Source organism: Sapajus apella, unplaced genomic scaffold (genome assembly GCF_009761245.1).
Source record: "Sapajus apella isolate SASKATOON/1434 unplaced genomic scaffold, GSC_monkey_1.0 scaffold58, whole genome shotgun sequence".
Classification (NCBI taxonomy): domain Eukaryota; kingdom Metazoa; phylum Chordata; class Mammalia; order Primates; family Cebidae; genus Sapajus; species Sapajus apella.
In genome coordinates this window covers 8,600,971-8,625,378 of record NW_022436998.1, presented here as the reverse complement: position 1 = coordinate 8,625,378, position 24,408 = coordinate 8,600,971, and the positions used below count along the sequence as shown (strand labels likewise).

At 35.5% G+C, this 24,408-nt stretch overlaps 1 protein-coding gene across 4 annotated transcripts in view; it reads right to left on the bottom strand.

The window, feature by feature from the left end:
- Positions 1–1,973: 1,973 nt before the first annotated feature.
- The window catches only part of ASAH2 (N-acylsphingosine amidohydrolase 2), an 86,226-nt gene continuing 63,791 nt past the window's right edge, over positions 1,974–24,408 (bottom strand). For all 4 annotated transcript variants that reach the window (XM_032245616.1, XM_032245618.1, XM_032245617.1 and 1 more), the window contains 9 exons: positions 23,799–23,914; positions 22,694–22,788; positions 21,025–21,064; positions 20,196–20,291; positions 15,892–15,987; positions 13,678–13,824; positions 9,615–9,674; positions 6,562–6,650; positions 1,974–4,546 (listed from right to left, as the gene is read on the bottom strand). In XM_032245616.1, coding sequence (XP_032101507.1) covers positions 4,357–4,546; positions 6,562–6,650; positions 9,615–9,674; positions 13,678–13,824; positions 15,892–15,987; positions 20,196–20,291; positions 21,025–21,064; positions 22,694–22,788; positions 23,799–23,914 — 929 coding nt within the window. In that variant the 3' untranslated portion in view covers positions 1,974–4,356. The remainder of the gene's footprint in view (positions 4,547–6,561; positions 6,651–9,614; positions 9,675–13,677; positions 13,825–15,891; positions 15,988–20,195; positions 20,292–21,024; positions 21,065–22,693; positions 22,789–23,798; positions 23,915–24,408) is intronic.

Below are 24,408 nucleotides of genomic sequence, written 5' to 3'. Positions count from 1 at the left end.
CTAATACAAGTATGAAACCAAATTGCTATTTGTGAAGGCAAAGTTTAGTGCTGCCTCCCTGTCAACTCTTTCCTTATATTCCAACTACAGCCTTGATAAAGCACTCAATATTCCCACTACAGGGAATAGTCTACTTGTCCAGTATACAAACATACACAAATACACACACACATACATACACACCATTGCCTTTCTTCTAATTTCTTACAATTTCTACATATCTTTTAAGTCTTAGCTTAGATGTTATTTCTTTCAGGAAACTTACTGAAACATCCCCAAGACCATATTAGGTTTCCTCTCTAATTCCCTGAACAATAACAATATGGGTCACCCTGTACAGTTTATCTGTTTGCTTTGCTCGTTAAACTCTAAGTTTCTGTTGGCAGGGAATAGCTTTTCCTTCATTATTATTTCATTCTTGGGATTTAGAGTAATTTCTGCCATAAAGTATATAGGTGCTTGATATAAATCTGTTAAAGGAATGTACAGATTTTGCAATATAGAAAGCAATTTTTTCATCATGATTCCAAGGTGTGTTCTTTTCTAAAATGTATTTCTAGAATAAAACTAGTTATAATTATTTCAAAGAGCAGTTAAGTTACATATGCAGATATTATTGTTTGCCCATTGTGGTAGCATGTAGAGCTGCTTGCAAATATCCTGGTTCTATCACCCACCCAGTGAAAAATACACAGTAATGTGGGAGCTTCATGAACTGTTGCATGATTCTCCCTGTCCCTTCCCTCAGTCATGGAAGCACCCTAAAAATGGAAGAATGTTTAGAATGGAAGTCTCTGTCAGGCTGTGAACCTAAGTGAGATGTGGAACAGATCCTTCAACTAACCCCAATGGACAGGTCATGAGATCAAGAAATAAAATCTCTAATGTTGTAGCATAACTAATGTCTTGACTGACACGTTTTTATGACAGCTACTTCAGCTATCTCTACTTTCTTACTGTCAGAACTTACCTACCTCTCTAGAAGCACAAAGTACTAAATATTCTTCTTTCCAGACTCCCTTGCAGCTAAGAGTAGCTATGTGGCACAATTCTGAATAAGGAAATACAAGGAAAATTCAACTCATGTTCCTACTATTTTCTACCTTCCAAAAGGGGATTATAAAGAGTACTCTCTTCTCCCATTTTGCTGCTGCATTCAGTTGTATGCAGACATGAGGTAGCTATCTTTTAACTAAGAGGATAGGCCTAAGAATTAAGTCAATATGTTAAGAAAAGCCACTAAGTGGCTACACCAAACCTGAATTTATCACCTCAAGACTTACTGTTATGTGAGATTATAAATGTTTTCAGTGTTTGGATGGACGCTGATCAGGAATATTTTGTGAGTTACAGCTGAATGCATTCTAACTAATTGTGTAAGGAATGTGCAAGTTTCCGTCTCTGACACCCTATCACTCTAAAATTTTAGAAGCCAATATAAACCAGCAAGTCAGGTTCAATACCCAGGAAGCAAAAGCATCATTTGGAAGAACTAAACATATGAGGAGTTCATTTAGTGATAAAACCTTTTGGCTAAAGATAGAATCCATGTGCTAATATTGGAAAATGACAATAAGCTTTCTATCATTGGAAGAGAAACATAAGAGGCCACATTAGAAAAGGATATTCATAAGTGAATTCATTCTTGGTATTTAGGTTCAGAATTAGCTCATAAAATAATTTCATAGTTAGCTACCTGCCTAGGAATTTTTTTTTGCCAAACTAGTAAAAAAAAAAAGTAAGAAAATAAAAGAAATACCAAACATACATGTGTTTTACCAGCAGTAGATCTTCAGAAGTTGGGAAGAAGCTGATAAAGAAGTAGTTCCCTTGTGCTTCAGTGGTTATTCACAAGTCATTTGTATCACTTTCCAACCTAATTTACACATAATCTACCACCTTTTGTTCCACCTTTTTAAAAAAAAAAAAAAAGTGTTTGTCTCCATTACCTCTCAATAGAAAATACTTCTACAAGTGTAATTCTTAATTTATTATGAAATATTCCATTGCATATTGACAATTTTACATAGTACTCATTGAAAAATCTAGGCCTGGAAAAGAGAACATTTGGTGCTTTTTGAAGAAGTCACAGAATCCTTAAAACCAGAGTAGGCAGGGTATGGCAAATAAAATGCAGACACTTTAACGTGAGAAGCAAAATCTCCAGAATTGTTCTCCCACCTACCCAATCTGCCATATTCCACTTTCTCCATCAGTTTCAGGAGCTTCCACCACATGGTTTGGCTCCAGTGAGCCACCCCCTACAACAGCCACAGACACGAACTGGATCTGTGTTTTTATATTAACAGATAAGTTCAATTACTTCATGATACTCTATTACATGCTGGTGAATAACTGATATTGATAGTGCAGGAATTTGGTTGTATTTTTTACACATAAATTACAAAAATAGAATTGCATGGCCTAGAAGAAATGTCAGGTGGTGAGAAAATAGGTTTCTGTGGGTTATCTGGGGCCAAGAGTGCTGGGTGCAGAAAGATGAGTAGATAATACAGTGGCCACCTTAGTACAGTTGCCAGTGAGCTGTCAGGAATCACAAGCTGATTGAGGGAAGCTTCAACAGGAGGAATGGAGGTAGTGGAAATTGATTCATGAAGCCTTCTGAGTAATAACAAATACTTCAAAAAAACATATCATGAGTTCTAATATAATTTTCTTGTCTGTAGTCAGCTACTGTCAGAATCACTTGTTCTTTTAGGCTCCCTAAATTTTACAATAAATACTGTGGTGTCACTAGAAAAATGATCACAACCCTTGGAAACCCTGATTACCTAATCCTCCAGCAGTTAATGTTCATAGAAACAGCTGCTAGGATACCAACTCATCAAAAACTGTTCCAGGTTCATTCTGATTCAATAACTTATGTAGAGATTAAGTCATACATAAATGGATGTTAATATTATCATTATTAATATTGTTTTTATTTTCAAACCTCAAAGTTTATTTTTGAAATACAGATTAATTTTTTCCCTAATATGCTAAAGCTTTTACATACATACAAAGGTATGATCTGGGGTTTAGAAATTTGCTTTGCAGACTGGGAGCACCTAGTTAACTAATAATTATAAATGCAATTAGTACTTTCAGGCAATCAGGGTCAGACTGCCATATCTCATTCTTTGGGACATGAGGCTAGGTATTTTGCAATGCCCAAAAATAACTTTGAAAATAGTATTTAGCAAACTGTTTGGAGCCTCTTCCCCAACCCCCATCCAACACAGATGATATACAAAATGTAATTTGAAGATTTACATATTAAGTTGAATATTTTCTCCTTCATAATACTGACCTTTTGACACTTACACATTCATCCTAAATACTGTTTCACTAATTTTCAAGGCCCAGGCACTAGTATAATTCTGGGCATATAAATCTTAAATATTCTATGATTAAATGGGTCCATGAGTGAGTGAGTGAGCAAATGATAAAAGAAGAGATAAATTAATTTAGAACTTCTGCTCTGAGGAGTGCCTTCCCAGCCAGTAACACTTTTAATATCTACACTAATGGCAAAGCTTCGTGGTTTGGGGTGAATTTGATTAATGAAAATAGTCAAAAAATCATTTAGAATAGGTCTTGGGAATAAGAGACACAATCCAGTGGGATAAGGACACTTAGGAAAACACAAGGCATGATCAAAATAGTGCAAGTCTGACTTTCTCATAATTGGGTTCTAAAGGCAATTCCAGGGATGATTTGAGCATCCACAACTCTGAACTAAGCATGTTAACCCCAGAGTGACTTCTTAGAAAGACTATATGTTATTTTGAATGAAGGAAAACTGACATTCTGATTTTGTTTCTCTAATTTGACTCATACATTTATGGTCAAGGTTTATATCTTATTTTGTAAATGTGGTTAGGGGAAAAGACCATTTTTCTCATCTGTAAGATGAAGGGTAAAACTAGATGATTTCTATAAACTTTCCCCATACTAGCATTCAATAACTCTCTATATAAATAAATAGGTTAAACATTGTTCACATGTATTCAACCATTCTCACTAACATTTCAGAGGCTTTATATTGAAGGGAGCCTCCCTTAAACAACCCCAAGGCCTCAAAGGAAATCGTGCTTTAGGTACATGGCTGCTGGAACAAGATATGTGGGACAAACCTCTCTCTCTCTCTCTCTCTCTCTCTCTCACACACACACACACACACACACACACACACACACACACATCCCTCTGCCTCATTCTCAGTAAACTATCTGTCCCCAAATAGGGACGATTATAGAAGTCAACATAGTAGCTCACTAGTGCACATTCATTTGAAACCATTTATATAATGTGTACAGAGTAAAGCTGTTCTTTAAATGATCTGTCAACTTTGCACTAAGTAGTTACAACTTCAAAAGCAGAGGAAGTGCCTTCAAATGAAAGTATGACAGGAGGCTTCAGAATGTCCTGCTTCCGATTGTGTCCAAAATATTTTATTCTGTAGATTCCAGGCTGGGCAGTGTCTGGAATATGCCATTCCACTGTTGCATTACTCAGACCCAGGAGTCCCTTGTGCCAATAAAAACTGTTGACAGAAAACAAATAAACCAGCAAGACTCAATTTTACTCTTAAAAATGTGTAATTAGAAAAATACATGATTATTCATTCAAGGAATAATCAGGGACTACCTACAATGAGCAAGGCACTATCTAGAAGTTGAGGATACAGCAACGACCAAAACAGACAAAAGCGTCTATTTTCTAGAAGAGAAACTTTAAAGAACAGCAATTTGTAGAAATAGCTTTACTTGTTCTACCTTTCTACCTACCTAAACTTTATTTAACCCAGGAAACCTTACTTGATAGCCACAAGATGTCTTTCCTGCCACAGAATTGCAAAGCATTCTTTTAGCCCTTATCCAACACTCATTTTCACATTGAGATTCATTTGTTAAATATATATATATATATTCAATGAATATATGTGCCCAACTCTTTTCTAGAAGTACTGAGGGTACAGTAAGGAGCAAAACAGACATGGTCCCAATATGAAGCTTATGTTCTACTGGGTTGAGGATGAAAATAAATGCAATAAACAAACAAAGCAATAAATATAAAAATCTTAAGAATGACAAGTGTAATGTAGAAAACAAGACAGAAGCTTTTTTAGGGAGATGTCATTTAGAATGACAAGTGTAATGTAGAAAACAAGACAGAAGCTTTTTTAGGGAGATGTCATTTAAACTGAGTATGCAGAAATCTGGAGGAAAAAACATTCTAAGAAGAAGGAACTGAAAATACGAAGTGCCCAAAGCAGGAACAAACTTGATGTGGCCAAAAAGCAGAAAGCAAGTCAGTTGGTACAGGAGATAGTAAACCATGGAAGAGTGGTTGAGATGAGAAACAGATGGAACCAGATCATGTTGACCCCTGCAGATCACAGCAGAGAGTTCAGATACTCTTCTAGACTCAGTGAGATACAATGGATGTCAATCCTGAGTTATGTTGAAAGTGAATCTCTTAGGCACAGAGAGTGTGCTCAACACTCTGTGTTTCTCAGTGATAGGTTCAGTACTCTCAACAAATATTTGATTATACTGCTGTTAATGAACAAGGCAGAGATCTAAACATAACCTCAGTATTGACTGCTATTAGCTAAAAACTTTTAGCATGTAAGCATAAATCATTCTTTTTATTACTTGTACAACCTTCTTAACTATAAATATAGATTACTTGTTTCAAAATTTACCTATACCCTAGAGTTCTAAATATCAAAGAAAAAATTATGTCCGTATTTGTATATGGCTGTCAAATGGGCCATGGCCAATTTCCCATTTTCAATTAACCATCTGAACCATACTAACATACTTACATTTAACAAACTAATACCACTTAGTTTGAGGCAATCTGAATTAGACACAAATTGCCAAAAACTGTACCCACTTCCATGCCACTGTCCTGGAATATGGAATTTATAGGCTTGGGAACAGAAATATTGTCTTATTTCAGGCACATTGTCAAATCTTCAAAATATCTATTCAGCTCAGGAATTTGGTAGCAAAAGGCAAATAGATATGTCTCTCTGAGGAAACTGCATGAGCACATTATCTCCTTGCTCAAGTCATTAAGCACCCAAGTCTATAATGTTTTAGCAACTCAAATGAAGAATCATTGATCTTATACAAACATGCAATACATGTCAGATATAGACCCAGTTTCCCTACAGAAATACCAGGCTCTACAGAGAAATCTCAACAATTTTACTCTACATTCCTTTCAACCAATTTGCAAGAAAGCTAGTTAGTTTTTAACTAATAATACCTGTGATCATGGGGAAAAAAATCCAACAGATGTCTGCAAGAATGGAAGTCATAACCTCATTAGCACCTAATCTTATCAAAGCATAGACTACACTGTTTTGTAGAAAAATATAATCAAAATAAAATCTAATAAATCAATTAAATATGCCCAGAAAGCTCCTTGGGAATTTGATATCATTAATACCTTATATTGAGCCAGTCTTTTCATTTGTCTTCCCTGCATTACAAGCCAACTGTTTTCAAAGCTTGAAAGACAAAAATATCCAATAGATATGCTTACCGAGTCTCCCAGGAGGCATCGTTACATACTATCTGCCAGGATGTTGAAGTAGCCTCATATCTCTCCACAGTGAGGAAGGTCTGATGGGTCTGAAACGCAGTTAATAAAACTGATCAGGTACCGCACAGTCACAGATGGAACCTGTCTGTAAATACTCCTCTTGTTGACCATATGTTAGCCTACCAATACCTTGTGTGAAAATGTGTTAAAATTTCATCCAAACTCTTAGGTTTTCCTCTTAACATTCTATGGAATATATTCAGAATGTTAATTTATCTAAGTCTATTTAAAAAACATGACTTTTTTAGAAATTTGAAAGTAGTATACTTTTAGAGTTAATAGCAAATTTTGGAAATTAGGGCAGAAAAGAGGCTGGGAACAAAATTTACTTGAGATTTTAAAAAGGTGTAAGTCAAGCCTTTTCATGACATGCTTAATGATCCATATATCCCAAGACTTTCTCTAGTAACCTCAAGATTTAGAAGGGAAAATAGTAAAGTTTCATCTATTTTCCATCTCCAGGTGAATGAATTACTAGTTAACATACCTCCCTGAGTGAAAGAATTAAAAAGGATACATAAATCTTCCCTATCCTGGGGTGATAAAAGAGATCTCTAGATTTTTTTTAATAATAGATTCCTAGAAATCACATCATAAAAAGATTTTATTTTCCCATTGGCAGAGTATTATAATAGAAGAATTTGTTTCAGACCAAGAATTTAGCCTCAAGCAAAGCACAGGTTTGAATATGACAAAGTTAATAAAGACAAAGTCTGTAAGTTTCCACTATCCCTTAAAATACTTGAGATTGTGACCCTTAAAGGCACATGTCTAATTCACCTACATTTATCGTAGTCTTTTACAGCTGCCACTTACTGGTACTCAATAACCCTTTGCTAAATGGATCACTTACTTACATGTGGGCCATGTAATTGTTTAAAGTTTTTCTCTAAGTATTCAACTGATGAATTACATTCAATAAAGAAGTTTTCATCACCATAAGAACTTGTAAAGAGAGCTATTTCTGTCTAGGGCAAATGACATTGCAAAAGCCTTAGATGGAGAAGTTATGATGGGCCCTTTGAATACGTCTAGAGTACAGACTGAAGAACAAGTCTAGGCCTGTGAATATCAGGGATAAAACATATGACAATCATTTCCCAACTGCTCTACCATAATCTGTTCCAGATGCATGACTAGTCAATACAAGTTACTTTATCTCTCTAGGCCTCAGTTTATTCGTCTGTAAAATCGGGGTAATAAAACTTAACTCATTGGGTAGTCGTAAGGACGGAATTAATCATGTGATAATGCACATAAAGTACTTTAATAGGAATATTTGCAAATAGTACCTACAAAATAATAAGCATTCCATAAATAGTGATGATGATTTTACTAATAAAGAAGGGTGCTGGAAATTGTTTTATACCAAGTCCCAGAGAATTCTTTGAAATTAATTCTATTATCACTATAGTACTTTAAATGTTTTGTTCTTCTGCTTCTCAATGGCAATAATGATGATAGAATTTCTCTACCCTAGGGATATCAAATGACAGCTAAACCTGCAGTTTTGATACAACATTGATATCTTCAGAATATCAAGACTTCCTAAATAAATTATTTCAAACAGGTGCATAATGACTACTTAATAGGTAGAAGATTTTCCCCCAATGTCATATTTGAGAATGTCATATTGCCACAATTGTTATCTTGGCAATAATGACATTTTAATGAACAGCAATGGGAAGGTTCTTCTGGAAGGAAGGTATTTTGGATTATAAATGACTATGGGCCCCAGAAAGAATAGCTCATTGGTAGAAGTAATACATCCTCAGCCATAGTAAAAACCATGACCTTGAAATCATAGTCATATGACCACTCTTTTATCACTACAAATTTTTTATTGAGTTTTTACAACTCGAATGTGTCCAGTTATTGCTGGTATAAATTAATTTTATTAATAGATACATTAAATATGTATATAGTTTATCATATATATGATAAAAACAAGTCTGATATGCTTTATAAAAAAACTCTTAACAACTATTACCTCTGGAAAGCAGGTTTGTGGGTATAAGAGCACTTATATACTCTATTTTCTGTACTTCTTTATTGTTTTTGCATTGGACATGTATTTTGAGTGTCATTCTTTGGGTTTAATAAATAAATGCCCCATTAGCACCAGTAGTAAAGAATAGGGAAATGGCCAATACAAGATAAAGTTAAAGCACATGGGCCAGGACTCCAAGCCAGGAGAGTATCCACCCAGGCATCCATGACCATCCCACAACAGTATAGTTAGGACCGGAGATGGTAGTGTAGAGGAGGAGAAGAGGGCCAAAAAGAGAAGAAGGAGCCAAAGACACATGTCCTTCACTTGGCTCTTTGATTATTTCACTACTTTTGGTAGAGTTCTATAAATTTGAATACAGCCATGCATTGGATACATCCTGAGAAGTGCATCATTAGGCAACTTCATCATTGTATGAGCATTACAGAATGTACTTACACAAACTTAGATAGAGTAGCCTCCTACACACCTAAGCTGTATGGTATAGGCTGTGGCTCCTAGACTACAAATTTGTACAGCCTGTAACTGTATTGGATGTTGTAGGCAATTGCAACACAATGGTAAGTATTTGTGTATCTACACATACCTAAATGTAGAAAAGGTATAGTAAAGGTACAGTGTTATAATCTCATGGGACCACTGTCATAAAACAGTTCATCTTTTACTGAAACATCATTATATATGGTGCATAATTATATATATATATGATTGTAGTTAATATCTGCTTGACATACAATGCAGTCATACATGCATTATGCTATACATGGTCCTAAGTAGAGCAAATCATATGTTTCCTGTGTGCTTTTACCCAGACTCAATCCACATTAACTGTACTTATTGAATTTTCCCATACCCACAAAATTAGATGGAAAACAAGTGGGCACATTTTATCTTTATGTTATTAACCTCTAGAGGGATATTTAAATGAATGAATGGCTAAAAAGTAGATTTACATTTGTAAAAGAAAATCATTGATGCCTACCTCGTTTTGTACTGAATTCTTCGGGTTAGCACCTACAAATATAACTTCAGCAACTTCTCCCTGAAAATAAAAATTCATTTAATAACTTTAATAAAAGGATTTTTGCTATACTCATATTTGGGACATTATTTATTATAAATTCTATGATTTACAGTGACTTTATAGATTTCTTTCTATTTAATCAAGTAAGTTATCTTCTAAGAATATTAACCCTTGCAACAATGGACATAAGAATGTTTGGCCAATGAGTTTGCTTTTGGTAGACTCAGGTACAAGTGAAGATCTAGAGCTGTAGTTCATATTAGTGACAGCCCATTAAAATGGCTTCTTGAGCCCTTGATAATTCCTTACACCTCCCTCCCACACAAATACAAGGGATCATTTGAATTAAATTAGAACAGTCAAAACTTTCCACAGATGACTCAACTTTATGCTTACATTTATAGTTAAGCTTATATTTTTACAAGAGATGGAGTGTCAGGATGTGTATTTATCCTCCCACCTAAAACAACTAAAAAACTGGACAAAATATATTTTAAACAATGGTTTTTCAAGTGGCAATGAAAGACAGTGATATTTGAGTGGCAGCAAACAAACAAGATGAACCCTGTAATCCACCAGCTCAATGTCATCAGAGTTTACAGGTCACAGCAGAAGGATGCAGAATTCAGGGCAAGTCAGGCAGTCTAAGCTGAGGATATGGAGGCGGAAGCCCACAAATGCCAGTCTTGAGTTTACAGCACAGAGTATCATAGAGAGGGTACTGCACAGAGACAGAAATCTGGAGATTTGCAGAAAGCTCCCTCAAGTTTGCATGCATGTAAGGGAACTACTGGAGGGCTAACAGAATTACAGAGAACAGTCCCCAGGCTCATAGAGAGATGTGACAAGGTTCTGTTCCCACCAGACCAATTCAAAAGGATTTTACCTCAGTGGATGAGGGGATAGGGGGTGCCGGGGGAAGTGGGGAAGGGATTTGCTGAAGATGGAAAGCTGTTCTGGCCTTGCCTAAAAGGCAAGGTAGCACAATAGGTAAAAGCAATAAAACTAAGTGCTAGTTCTTTGAGGACACACATTACCAAAATTAGAAAGAAAGAGGGGATGTCATTGTCAACCCTTCAGAAGTTAAAAGGATTAAAAGGGATTATCATGAGCAATAACAATTTTTATATTATACAACAAATTAAACTTATATGAAATGGGAAAATTCCAAGAAAGATGCCAATTCCTATAAAGATAAATTCCTAAAAAGACACAAAATTGATGCAAGGAAAAAAAATAGGAAATCCGAATGGGCATATAACGAGTAAAGAAATTGAATTACTAATAAAAATTTTGCCAAAAAGAAAAGCCCAGGTCCATGTGGCCTTGCTGGTCTATCCAATCAAATATTTAAAGAGTAAATAATGCCAATCTTTTGGATACTTTTTCAGAAAGTAAAGGAGAAAACATTTCCCAACTCATTTTTGAAACTACTATTGCTCTGATACCAAAGGCAAGGACAACACATAAAAAGAAAACTACAAATATCACTCATGAACATGAGTAGAAAACTCCTTACAACATATTAGCAAATCAAATTCAGCAACATCTAAAAAGGGTTATACACCATGACTAAATAGTATGGTATTTATTTCACATCTGAAAACCAATTAATGCAAATGACATATTAAAATAATAAAAGACAAAAACCACATTGTCACCACAATAGAAAAAACTATTTGCAAAAATCCAATGTTTATTTCTGACAAAAACTCTCAATAAACTAGGTATAGAAGAGAACTTTTTCAGCATGATAAAAAGAATCTACAAAAATCCTAGAGAAAACACCATACTAAATGGTGAAAAACAATATTTTTCTACTAAGGTCAGAAACAAGACAAGATTGTCCAGTGTCACAACTTCTATTCAACATTGTATTGGATTTTGAGCAAAAAGAACAAAGCTGAAGGTACCACACAACCTGACTTCAAAATATACTACAAAGCTACAGTAATCAACACAGCATGGTACTGGCCTAAAAGCAGACACATAGACCAATGGAGCCCAGAAATAAGTCCGTACATTTATGGTAAATTGATTTTTGACAATTTGCCAACTATGCACAATGGGAAACGGACAGTCTCTTCAATAAATGGTGCTGGAAAAAACTGGATATCCACATGCAGAAGAATGTATAAGCTTCTTATCTCACAACATATATAAAAATTAACTAAAAATTGTTTAAAGATTTAAATATAAGACCTGAAACTATAAAACAACTGAAAGAAAACCTAGAGGAAGTTGGTGTAGGCAATGGTTTTTTTTTTTAGTATGACCCCTAATGCAAAAGCAACAAAAGTAAAAACAGACACATGGGATTACATCAAACTAAACAGTTTCTGCACAACCAAAGAAATAATTAACGAAGTGAGGAGACTACCTAAGGAACTGGAGAAAACATTTTCAAACTATACCAATAAAGAGTTAATATCCAAAATTAATAAGGTTCTCAAACAACTCACTAGCAAGAAAACAAATAATCCAATTTAAAAATAAGCAAAAGACATGAATAAACATTTCTCAAAAGAAGATATGCAAATGCTCAACAGGGTATTTTTTTTAAATTTTCAACATCAGTGATTATCAAAGAAATGCAAATTAACACTAAAATGAGATATCACATCACACTTGTTAGAATGTATATTAAAAAGACAAAAGATAAGTGTTGATAAGACTGTAGAAAAGGGTAACTCTTGCACACTGTTCATGAGAATGTGAATTAGTGCAGCCATTATGAAAAGCAGTAAGAGGTTTCTCTAAAAATAGTACTATAAAATATTAAACAATAATATCACTTCTGGGTATATATCCAAAGGAAATGATGTCAGTTTGTTAAAGAGATATGTGCATTCCCATGTTTATTGCAGCACTGTTCAAAATACACAAGATACGAAACAACCTAAGTGTCCATCAATGGATGAGTGGAAAAAGAAAATGTAGTACATATACACAATGGAATACTATCCAGCAATAAATGAGATCCTGACATTTGACACAACGTGGATACACCTGGAGAACATTAGATTCAGTGAAATAATCAGATACAGAAAGATAAATACCACAGGATCTCACTTATATACAGAACCTATAAGAGTTAAACTCATAGAGAATAGAATGTTGGCAGAAGGTTGGTTACCAGAGGCTAGGAGATCAGGGGATTGGGGATCAAGGAATATAGAATTTCGGTTACACAAGGGGAATAAGTTCAAGAGGTCTATTGTACAACTTGAGGATTGCAGTTAACAACAATGCATTGTATTTTAAAAATTGTTAAGAGAGTAAGTCTCAAGTGTTCTCACAACAAAAAAAAATAAGTATGTGATGTAATGCACATGTTAATTAGCTCAATTGAGCCATTCCACATGTATACATACTTCAAAACATCATCTTGTACACAATAAATAGATATAATTTTTATTTACCAATTAGAAAAGTAAATAAAATTTTTTTAAAAAGCAAAACATTCTACTGAAGGTTCTGACTAGTCCGATAAGGAAAAATAATTAGATGCATTCAGAAAAGAAATCTAGAAATGAATACTTTTATTTTTATTCACAGATGACATGATGCTATATGTAGAAATTCCTAAGGAATCCAGACTCCCTTCTTACTCATTGCCCCTCAAAAAACTATTGAAACTAACAACTGATTCAGCAAGCTTTCAGGGTACAAGATTGATATAAAATAGTAATGGTACAAATTCTGCTTCATTTCTATATGTTTTTCCTGTCCTTGATTTAAGAAACAACTCTCAGTTCCAGTGAATAGTTCTATGATCATTCATTTAAGAAAAGGAATAATTTGGATTTTAGAATTCCAATTTGACACAATTACCCACAAAAAATAAATATTTCCCCATTCTTATTACTTTTGCAGAAATAAATACAATTATCAAAATTATCATTGCTAACAGCTGCTCTACAGCATGATTAGAGGCAAATGGTGACACTAAGTGACATCCTTCCCCTCATCCCCAAAAACAGGCCTCTAAAGGATTCCAAGGTCTGTGCATGAGTCTTACCACTCTGTATTCAGGTTTTGCTGGCTGTAGGACATCCCCAAAAGTTCTGCCTATTGGTGCTCTATCCACTATATTAGGAATTAATGGAAGTATTAATTGCTTGAAAAATGGAGGTTCTGGACCTCTGCTCAGGTCGGCTACTGTGTCCTGGAACAGAGAGCATTTGTCAAGGAGAGCACACGTAGAGCCCAAGACCCTTTCCCCAGGCCTCCAGCCCAGAAATGCCTTCATTAATGGAAGAGTACATGCACACATACACATACACACTCCAAGAGCTAACAACCTTGAGCAAAATAGGAAGGCAGCCTTGCTAAACATGAGCCTAGAAATTCATAATTTAAGCTCTTGTCATTGGAAGAAAGTTTTGGTCATAGGCAACTCTTTTATTCCCCTAGGCAACATATGGACAGTGACCAGAGTACAAGCTGGGAAACACACTTTCGAATTGTGTGACTTTGTACAGGCACCTAACATGCAAAAAGGTTTTTATAACATGACACTATAATTATTATTTTATTTTTCTTTAAGTATTGAGCCAGTCTCACTGAGAGGCAGTACCAAGTTTTTACCTAGATCCTTGTCTGTGGTAAGAAAATAATATAATAAATACATTTTTAATTTAAAATGTAAGATTATCCTATATCTTGACTGGTTTTATCTATTCGCCCACAAAATTTACCATTTTTAAGTGTCATAAAAATACAAATATCAATTTTCAAATATTCCTTGATATATATTAGGTTGGTGCAAAAGTAGTTGCCATTTTGCCATTACTTTCAATGACTGTTTAACATTCTTTATTCCTCACATTATAGATTTAATCTTTACAATAGCATATGAGATAGGTTGTGTATTACCATCCCATTTTGCAAATGAGAAAATAGGCTTGGACATGGTCAGTGGCTTTTTTCAAGATCACATAGCTAGTTTTAAGGTGCTTGAACAGAAATTTGACTGTAAAACAGATTTCCACCAAATTAATTGCATTTTCTTCATTAAGTATTACTATAAAATTTAAAAAATCTATTTTTATGGAAAGAACTATAGACCTATGAGTGCAGTGACAGTTAAACAGTAGTTATCTCTAGAGCTGGGTTATAGGTTTGTACTTTTCTGTATAATCTGAATATCCTACAAGTAGTTTTGGCCTTTATAATAGAAATAAATAAAACATTTCTTCAAAAAAAGTAACCTAAAACTAAGAGCAAAATTATGATAAAATGAAAGTAAATATCAATTAATTAAAATATGTGCAAATAAATTACATAAAATACTGAAACATACAATCGGTAACTAATAATATAGGCATAATGAAATTGTCAACATTCTACTGATGCAACCTACAAAGACAGCCATTTCATTAATATATTCAAGCTCTTTCTTTAAAAGGGCTTTTTTTTCTTTGCTATGCCATATCGTTTCCCATTTTTATCGAGGCTTACATATTATTATATAAGTGCTTATTATTTTAAGCTCTTTATCCTGTTTGTTGGCTAACCTCTGACATCACAGTTGCCGCCTCACAAACAACTGCATCCAAAGGGAAGATTTCCACAAGTGAAGTTCCCTTAAATCAAGTAAACTTGTTCAGTGGTATACATTTTAGGTAGATGCAATGTGTTCATTACATCAGATCTAAGCTTCTATTGATTTAACAACTCATATTATTTTTTGAACCACCAAGAAAGTAAAAGATTGCTACTAATTATAATAATAAGAATCCTCTGACTGGAAAATGCATCTCAATTTCAGAGATATTATGATGTGGAAAGTGGGCGTCTTAGAATGCTGACCTACTCAACTCTTGGAGTAAGTGGGGAGGACGTGGCAAGGATTAGAGAATACAGGTTCAACTCCCAGGTGTAGTAAGCTTCATTACTTATCTTCAAGCCTATGTGCTCATCTGAAAACTGGGGAGAAAGGATATCTCCTTAACTTCACATGATGGTTGTAAAAATAATGAGATAGTATATATGAAAGAGCTGCCACCATGGAATGATGTTAATTAGATCCAAAATTTGGAAATAAAGTTTATTTCTTTTATTTTCTTAGAGATATCACAAAGCTATACATTTTGTAAAATATAAAGATTGTCAAAGAAGCTGAACATTCAAAGCTAAGCTTCTCTTTTGCTTCTCTCTGCATCTTCTCACCCAGACACAAACACATACAGAAACACACACACATACACATGCACAAACAATATTTGATTACCGTAGCAATGGCCTTAGCAAGGTTTCTGAAGAGCTGAATGTAAGCAGATAATGTGTGTGGTCCATAAATTGTAGATGCTGCCTCATATCGCTGGGCCTGTGGGAAAGGCAGGGAGAGTTGTATATGGTCCTGCACATATAAATCCATTTACAGAGGTCTAGCATTTTAGGTAAGTGTGATGCTTGACATCTCACCATTATCTGAAACTAGCATAATCATCAAGATTATGTATGACCAAAGAGGATGGGCATTTCTATTTACTGGCCAAAGTAAGTGACTCCTTTGTTACTTGTTAAAAGCAGTGGGTTCTCTCTGCTTATGCCATTTAGACTGTCACCCCATTTACTATGAAAGAGGATGCTAGCTCCTGAGCTTTAGTCTATGATAAGTACTTGTAATGTCTTCCCCAAGGTCCTATATCAGAAGAGAAACCAAAATAAAGAGTCCTAGTAACTTCTGGATAAATAGTTAGAAGATACTAACTGGAGAGGGACATTTAATTCATCACAGAGCCATAAAATTGAAACGATGCATCTTTTACCTAACCTCTAGGCCTTTGGTCTTCTACAGAAACCTCAATGTCATCAAATGTAAAATCGGCTTCCCCACTCCAGACATACCAGCTTCCTCCGCAACATTCTCCATCTCAGTGAATGTCATCCTTCCAGTCTCCCATGTGAGGACCAGCCAGCAGTTACCCTAGACTCCTCTCTCCCTCATTCTGTATCCTGCAAGTCTCCAAATCTGGTAATTCTGTCTCCTTCAAATCGCCTGAATTCTTTCATTTTCCTGTCTTACTTTCTCCTAAGGTAAAAGTAAATTTTACCTTAGTTCGAATATTCATCTCTCACCCAGATTTTTTTTTAACTTTTATATTAGGTTCAGGGGTACATGTGTAGGTTTGTTATATAGGTAAATCACATGTTATGGGGGCTGGTTATGCAGATTATTTTGTCAGCCAGGTAATAAGCACAGTACCTGATAAGTAGTTTTTTGATCCTCTCCCTCCCCCTAACCTTTACCCTCAAGTATACATGTCCATGCCTTGACCACATCTTAACTACACTACAGCTTCTTAATCAGTCCTCTGTCTATACACAAGCTCTTCCAATTAATTTTCTACACTGACATCCTATTGACCTTTCTAAATCACAAAATTTTATCAAAGCATTCTCTTGCTTAGAATCCTACTGGAGTTCCCCCAAAGCCTTCCTTACTGAATGAAAGCTCTGTAACATAGCATATAAAACTATCCATCAGCTAATCTGTCTCCCACTCTGGCCCCCATCTCATTACCATCACCTTCCCCATACTTACTCCATGCTACCCAACTAATTATGGTCCATCAATATGTCTGCCCTCTGGACCTTTGCATGTATAGTTTCTTCTATATGGGATACATTCTTTACTCTTTTTTGGCGGGGGGGGGGGGGGTGGATTCTTGCTCTTTTCACCCAGGCTGGAGTACAATGGCATGATCTTGACTCACTGCAATGTCTACCTCCTGGGTTCAAACGATTCTCTTGCCTCAGCCTCCTGAGTAGCTGAGATTACAGGTGGCCTGGCTAATTTTTGTATTATTAGTAGAGATGGGGTTTTACCATGTTGGCCAGGCTGGTCTCAAACTCTTGACCTCGTGATATGCCCACTTCGGCCTCCCAAAGTGCTGGGATTACAGGCATGAGCCACTGCACTTGGCCACATTCTTACTTTTTATTTGCCTAACCCTCACTTGTTCTCAAGAAATCATACAGTTGTTATTTTTTCCTGAACAGTCCCAGTCCTCAAATATCCAGTATGGGCTGGTGATCTTTCTCTTTATTTTTATATCACCTTGTGCATGACTTTCATGAAAATTTAACCAACTGTTCTCCTTTCTATCTTTCTACCAGACTCTTAATTTCTAGTAATCTTGAGGGAAAGGACAGATTCTTTTCATCATTATGCCCCAGAAAGTCGCTAGCACAGTATCTGTCACAATACATATCTGTTGAATAAATGAAGTAATAGCAGTATTTCTTGCAAGAGTATATCCCTGTGATATAGACAGGAGACAGGGAAATACTGGATAGAAGAGGGTGGTTCCCTGGCAAAGGCCCCACCCTTAAGCCTGGAAATCTGTGGCCCAAAATGAGAATAGGCATTTCTGTTTTCACATCCAAACATTCCTGTTTTACTTTTTAGTTCACTATGCCCCCCATCTGCTACCCATAAAATCCCCAAAACCCCAGCTCCATAAGCATACAAGGAGATGAACGAAAAAGTGGAAGAATGGCAAAACGGCATAGCAGAGAGAAGAGAAGGAGCATCTAAATGCCGAGAGGAGTTTGGCTGGGGATGGTCAGAAAGGAGGTTGGCCACTGGACAGCCAAACTCCAGAGGAAGATCATCTTGCCACTTCATCCCCTTTCCAGCTCCCCATTCATTCCACTGAGAGCTACCTCTACTACTCCATAAAACCCTGCATTCATCCTTCATGTCCATGTGCAACATCATTCTTCCTGGACACTGGACAAGGACCTGGGTACCAAGAGGGCACTCAGCTGTTTAACGCTTAAGCCATCTGCAGACAGAAAAGCTAAAAAAAGCACACTGTAAAACATGCCCGCTTGGGCTTCAGGAGTAGCAGGCACCCAGATCTAAATATTGCTGCAGGGCTCACATGGAGTTTGCTCCAGCCAGCACCCAAAAGCACTTGCCCAGGCTCCTGCACCTGCCTGTCTGTATTCCCCTCCCATAAGGGGTTTGCACAGCAGCCAAACAGATGAGCCACACCCCTGTCACACATACTGCAAGAGGGTTCAGGGAACTCTCCCACCTCACCTGGACCAGGAGACAAATTAATAGGGGTTCTTAACCTTGCTTGTGACATGGACTCCTTTGGCAGCATGTTGACACCTAAGGACCTCCCTCAGAATAATGTTTCTAAATGTGTAAAATAAAATACATGGAATTGCCAAAGGAAACCAGTTAAGTTGAAATACACTTACCAGACAATAACAAACCAATGTTGTGATACAGTAATGTATCTGCTTTGTTATTATACTATTGAATAATAAGATACATCTGTGGATCTAATAGCTACTGTGATTATAAAATTGCAATAGGAGTAAGAGACGTTTCTAGATCTGCAATAACTATATGCGATATGAAAATATCTCTGGTTCCTAACTATTGGTGACAGAGGTACTGCTAAAATAATTTGTTTGTTTCCTATAATTATAATTTATGGAAACACTAAATAATAGTTAGAGGTAGTGAAGAAAAGGTTTAATTATTCCTCTCCAATTTTACCATCATTAAGACCCCTTTTTTTTTTTTTTTTTTTAGACGGAGTTTTGCTCTTTTTACCCAGGCTGGAGTGCAATGGCGCGATCTCGGCTCACCGCAACCTCCACATCCTCGGTTCAGGCAATTCTCCTGCCTCAGCCTCCCGAGTAGCTGGGATTACAGGCACGCGCCACCATGCCCAGCTAATTTTTTGTATTTTTAGTAGAGGCGGGGTTTAACCTTGTTGACCAGGATGGTCTCGATCTCTTGACCTCGTGATCCACCCGCCTCGGCCTCCCAAAGTGCTGGGATTACAGGCTTGAGCCACCGCGCCCGGCCGAGTTCACTCTTAATATCACTGAATATTTACCAATGGTTAGACTGCATGCCTCTGTATGCACCACCATGATATACTAGCAGATGCAGATATATTATTAACAGAAAGTATTAATTATGAGACTCTGGACTGCCTTCATGTTTTACTTAAAAAGTACTTGGGCTGCTTTCTGGACTATTTATAAACAAGGAAATATTACCAGCTACCAGCCTTCCTGAAACTCTCTGGGACTCTGTTTCTTAATATTTATCATCAATATAATAATACCCTATTTCTGGATATGCTGTGAGGATTACTTTAAATTACATTTGCAAAGTGCTTAACTAGTGCATTCAATAAAAACTACTAGTAGGAGTTTTCTCAGGTTCTACAGAGGCTTAAAGTATCAAATGCATTATGAATAGAGTTAGGAATATTATATGCCACAACCCAGGCTTATTCTCAGTGTCCCTGACAAAATAATTAATTTCAGGGAAAGTGTAAGTCAGTAAAACTAGAATTCTGACCTGAACTTAAAACGATGTATTTAAAACTCTTAAATAAGACCTCTGGCTTATCATTCTCCTATCTGCTATACCTAAAATAAAATCATCTCTCAGAAACACAACTGGGAAAGTTTACAAAGCAAGTCTGCATTTGACACAATAGTCTTGACCAGGGTATAATGCATTTAAGTGATAAAAACTTTTTGCTTTACCTGGTATTCTTCATAAGTGGCAATGTAATGTGTATAGACATTGCATAGACCTGAAATAACAACAGTCATATTCTGCATCCCATGAGATGCAAATTCCTAGGAGAGAAAAGTAAAACCCAATAAAATTACTCTTCATCTCTAAGTATATTATCATTATATTATCCTTAACATACAAGCATTGATTACATTATTAGTATAAAATATTTTTCTTAACAAAATTTTTCTAACTCTGTACTATAGTTGGACAAGTCAATGGATCTATAAACATCTTGAAGATTGCAGTTGCCAATGTAGAAACTCCTTACTACTAAAGTAGGGATTTTAAAAAATCAACTTGTTAATAGGTGGCTATTAGCTAACCAGAATAGTAATTTCCAGCTCTAAGTAAGAAGACGTTTTTGTTATGTCATTTTAGAATCATTTACCATACTGCCTGAATATTTAAAAAATTAAAAGTACAGCACAGATAAAATACAAAATTCCCCAAATGTGATACATTTTATTTAGGCTGTTCACAGGAATTTAAGATATGACATACTTAGAGGTTATTTAGTATTTAATTTATAAAACCATTATCAAATTTTAAATTATTAATATATAAATACCAATAAAATATTTTTAACCTAATGTTATTCTCCTTATGTTTTTTAAATCTGGTTTTTATACCACCAACATTTCATATTCACCTTCGCTATTAATTTCAAGAAATGTGGAGCTCTAGTCATCTTAGAAAGGATTAATTTAAAAGGTATCAGATCATAGGGATAGGATATAGTTTCCTGTTCACCAAATATGAACATGTAGATATGTTATTTTATTTTCAACTTACTGCTTGAACTGCCTCTCGAAGTCTTCGTCCAGACATGGTCCTGAGTCAAGAAAACAGTTATGTAAAAGTTTTCCTACTCAGAATGTGTGCAGAGTATACAGAAACACTTGCAGTGAAAGCCAAAAAATTACCTTGGCTCATCACACAATAGTAAAATATGTAGGAACCCAATGACTATGAAAAGCTAAACTTGACCTTTTCTCCTGCCTCTTCTAGCTTCAAAATAAATCCTAAGCTGAAAATAGTCAATTTGACCAAAAGAAAGAAACAGAATCAGTAATTATCACTGGCAAAACAGCATCATTATTTACCATTCTTGAGTCAACAAAATAATCACTTGTATTCTATGCTTATTAAAGTTGAAGCAGGTAGAAAATACATTACTGTCCCTTTCTACAAAAAATTTTACCATTTCATTTATTTCTTTAATCCTTCAACAAACCATTGAGCACCTACTACACACCAGGCCCACTTCTAGGTGCAAAGGATTCAACGGTATGGAGCTTACATTCTAGGGAGAGGTGAGGGTTAGTAAGCAAATAAAAACAGATGATGAGAAAAGCTATAGAGAATAACAAAGCAGGGTAAAGATGAAAGGGGGTGGTGGTGGTGGTCATTGTGGTGATGGTGGTGCTGGTGCTGATGTGGTTGTTGATGGTGGTGGTGGTGGCGGTAGGTGAAGATTACATAGTGAAAGCAGGACTGGCATCCCTGTTAGACATTTGAGCAAAGAACTGAAGAGATAAAATATTTAGTCATGAGAATAACTGGAGGAAAAGTGTTCCAGAATGAAGAAACCATAAGTTTAAAGCCCCTGAGACAAAAGCATCTTCGATGAGTCTGGGAAGTGTAATAAAGCCAATGTGGCTGAAGCAGAGAGGAGTAAAGGGGAGGGAGGTAAGAAATCACGTAGGAGACATAGGAGAGTGTACTAAAGAACAGATCATGTAGGAGCTTGCAAGTTTGAGGATTTACCCGGAATGAAATGGGAAGCTACCAGAGGATTTTTGAGCAAAGACATGATATTATTTAATTTATACTTTAAAGGGCTTAATCTAGTTGCTGTGTTGAGAAAAGACTGCATGGGAGTAAAGGCAGAATGAAGCAGACCAGGTAGCAGGTTATTGCAATAATCTGTGTGAACAATTGTAATAGCTTAGACCAGGAGGGGAAGTGACAGAAGGTATTGGGTGGAGTGTACAAAATTTGCTAAAGATTTTGAAGGAAAAAATAGAAAAAGAGAGAATTCAAGGATGAGTCCAAGAGACAGGACCTGCTGGAAAGATATGAAATTTCCAGTTACTGAGACAGGAAGACCACATATCAAGCGGTTTCAAACATTCTTCCATGTTTTTAATATATAATCTGATAGTTTCAAGTATTTGTATTTTAATATTATTTCAAATATTTCTACTGACATAATGATTCATGGCATCATTTTAATTTGGGATAAGCATTTTTAAAATTTTCATGTCTGCTTCAGATTAGCCATCAATAATAAGCATAGAGATGATAGCTATTCTTCAGAGGCCCCAGCAAACATTGCCACCAAACATATTACAGTAGGATACCAAGGGGTCAGTACAGAATGACCTTCCTATGATAAGGAGCAGTTTCAATAGAAACATACAACAAACACATTTTTAACTAAGTAATAGGAAGAACTTACGTAAGCTCCCCAGGGATGGCAGTTATGGCCAAAGACCCAAGGGTAATAATCTGAACATCAACAATATCGGGATGCCAGGGATGAGGTTTTGATAGCTGAGAACACAAAACAAGAAAATTATGTTAGAAATAATACTCTCTCTATGATAAACAGACAGATAATGGTCCCAGAAGTTCCTCTAGTTTCTAATTTATGATGTAGTATTAAATATTCTATAGGGGCACTTATGTCCTATTCATAACATACAAATTTCAAATGCCGCAGCCCCATTAACCTGCACAAATTACAATAAAGTTTTTGGTGGATCTGTCACTGTGAAATCACAATGTGTAACAGGTAACCAAAGGTTTCCCTAGAGTACTGTTAGAGACTATCCTTATGCCCAATAAATAAGGAATTCCATTTGGAATAGTTTAACTTAATAATTTCTCTTTTTATTCTAATCACACGTTAAGTTTGCAGTTTCCAAGTCTTGCTTTATTTTCTAAGATTTCCCCCAAGAGAATTTATCCTTTTCCATATTCAGAATAGTATACCCTGTCCTTTTATTCCTTCTTTTTCTCTCTTTCTTCTTTCAAGAATTTTAATAGAATATTAGGAACAAAAATCTATTTTTAAAATGCTTCTAACTCAACAATCCATGTTTTTATGAATACCGAAATAATCTTCTAACGTTTAGAATGTGAAAATATATGTTTCAAAGGGGTGTAAAAGAAAATTGCTTCAGTTAATGTTGACTAAATGTGAGAAAATTAAGACATGAACATGTTTCTTTTTAGATGACCTGAAATGTTTCCTTTGCAGAAAATTGAGTGCTCTCTTCTTGGAACTAACATAAACAAATTCTGAATAAAATAAATGTTAATCTTCTTCTGTCTTTCCCACTGTCCTACTTGTTGTATTTATTACTTATAAGTGCAATAAGTAAATCAGTATACTTTATAATCACAACCCTTATTCCTTAGAGTTAGAGAACCCATTTTTTAATATGAAAAACTTGATATGGGAATATCTAAATAAGGCCTCCCATTGTTCATTATCTGACAGTTCACAAATTCAAAAATAACAATATGCTAATTTCACTATGATAATGAAAATGCACTACCTCTCCAGTGTGAAGAAGAATGGGCTTCGGTTTATGACATTCTTTCATTTCTTCAGATGGTTTTCCCAGGATTTGGTCCCGAATGGTGTCCCAAAATGGATCCCCTTCTGTTTTCCCTATTAGAAATGTTATGATTAATATACTTCCATGAACCAACCTTCTGAAAAAAGTAATTATTTTGACAAATATTGTACAATAATCTTTTAAAGAGTCTCAGATACTTTATTAAGGTTGTTGTTCAATGATTCCAAGCAGTTTGAATAATAGAATAGGCAAAATGTCCTGTGCATCCTAAGATATAAGCCATTATTTAATTAAATCTTCAGTGTGGTCAAGGGAATGACAGAGTAAATTTTTGTCAATATCCTTAAAGTTTGGTTCCTATTACCTCTGCTCATCCATATTGCAAATAAAAACAGTTTGACATAATTAACTGCAGATTTGTGGACTAAATCACTTTTTTCCTGTTTTGAAAACTAAAAATGACACCTCCAATTCACAATACCGGTTGTCTGGCTTATGGTCCCTGAAAGAATTTCTCCTGAATACCCGTTTAATTATCTACACACACACACACACACACACACACACACACACACACACACACACA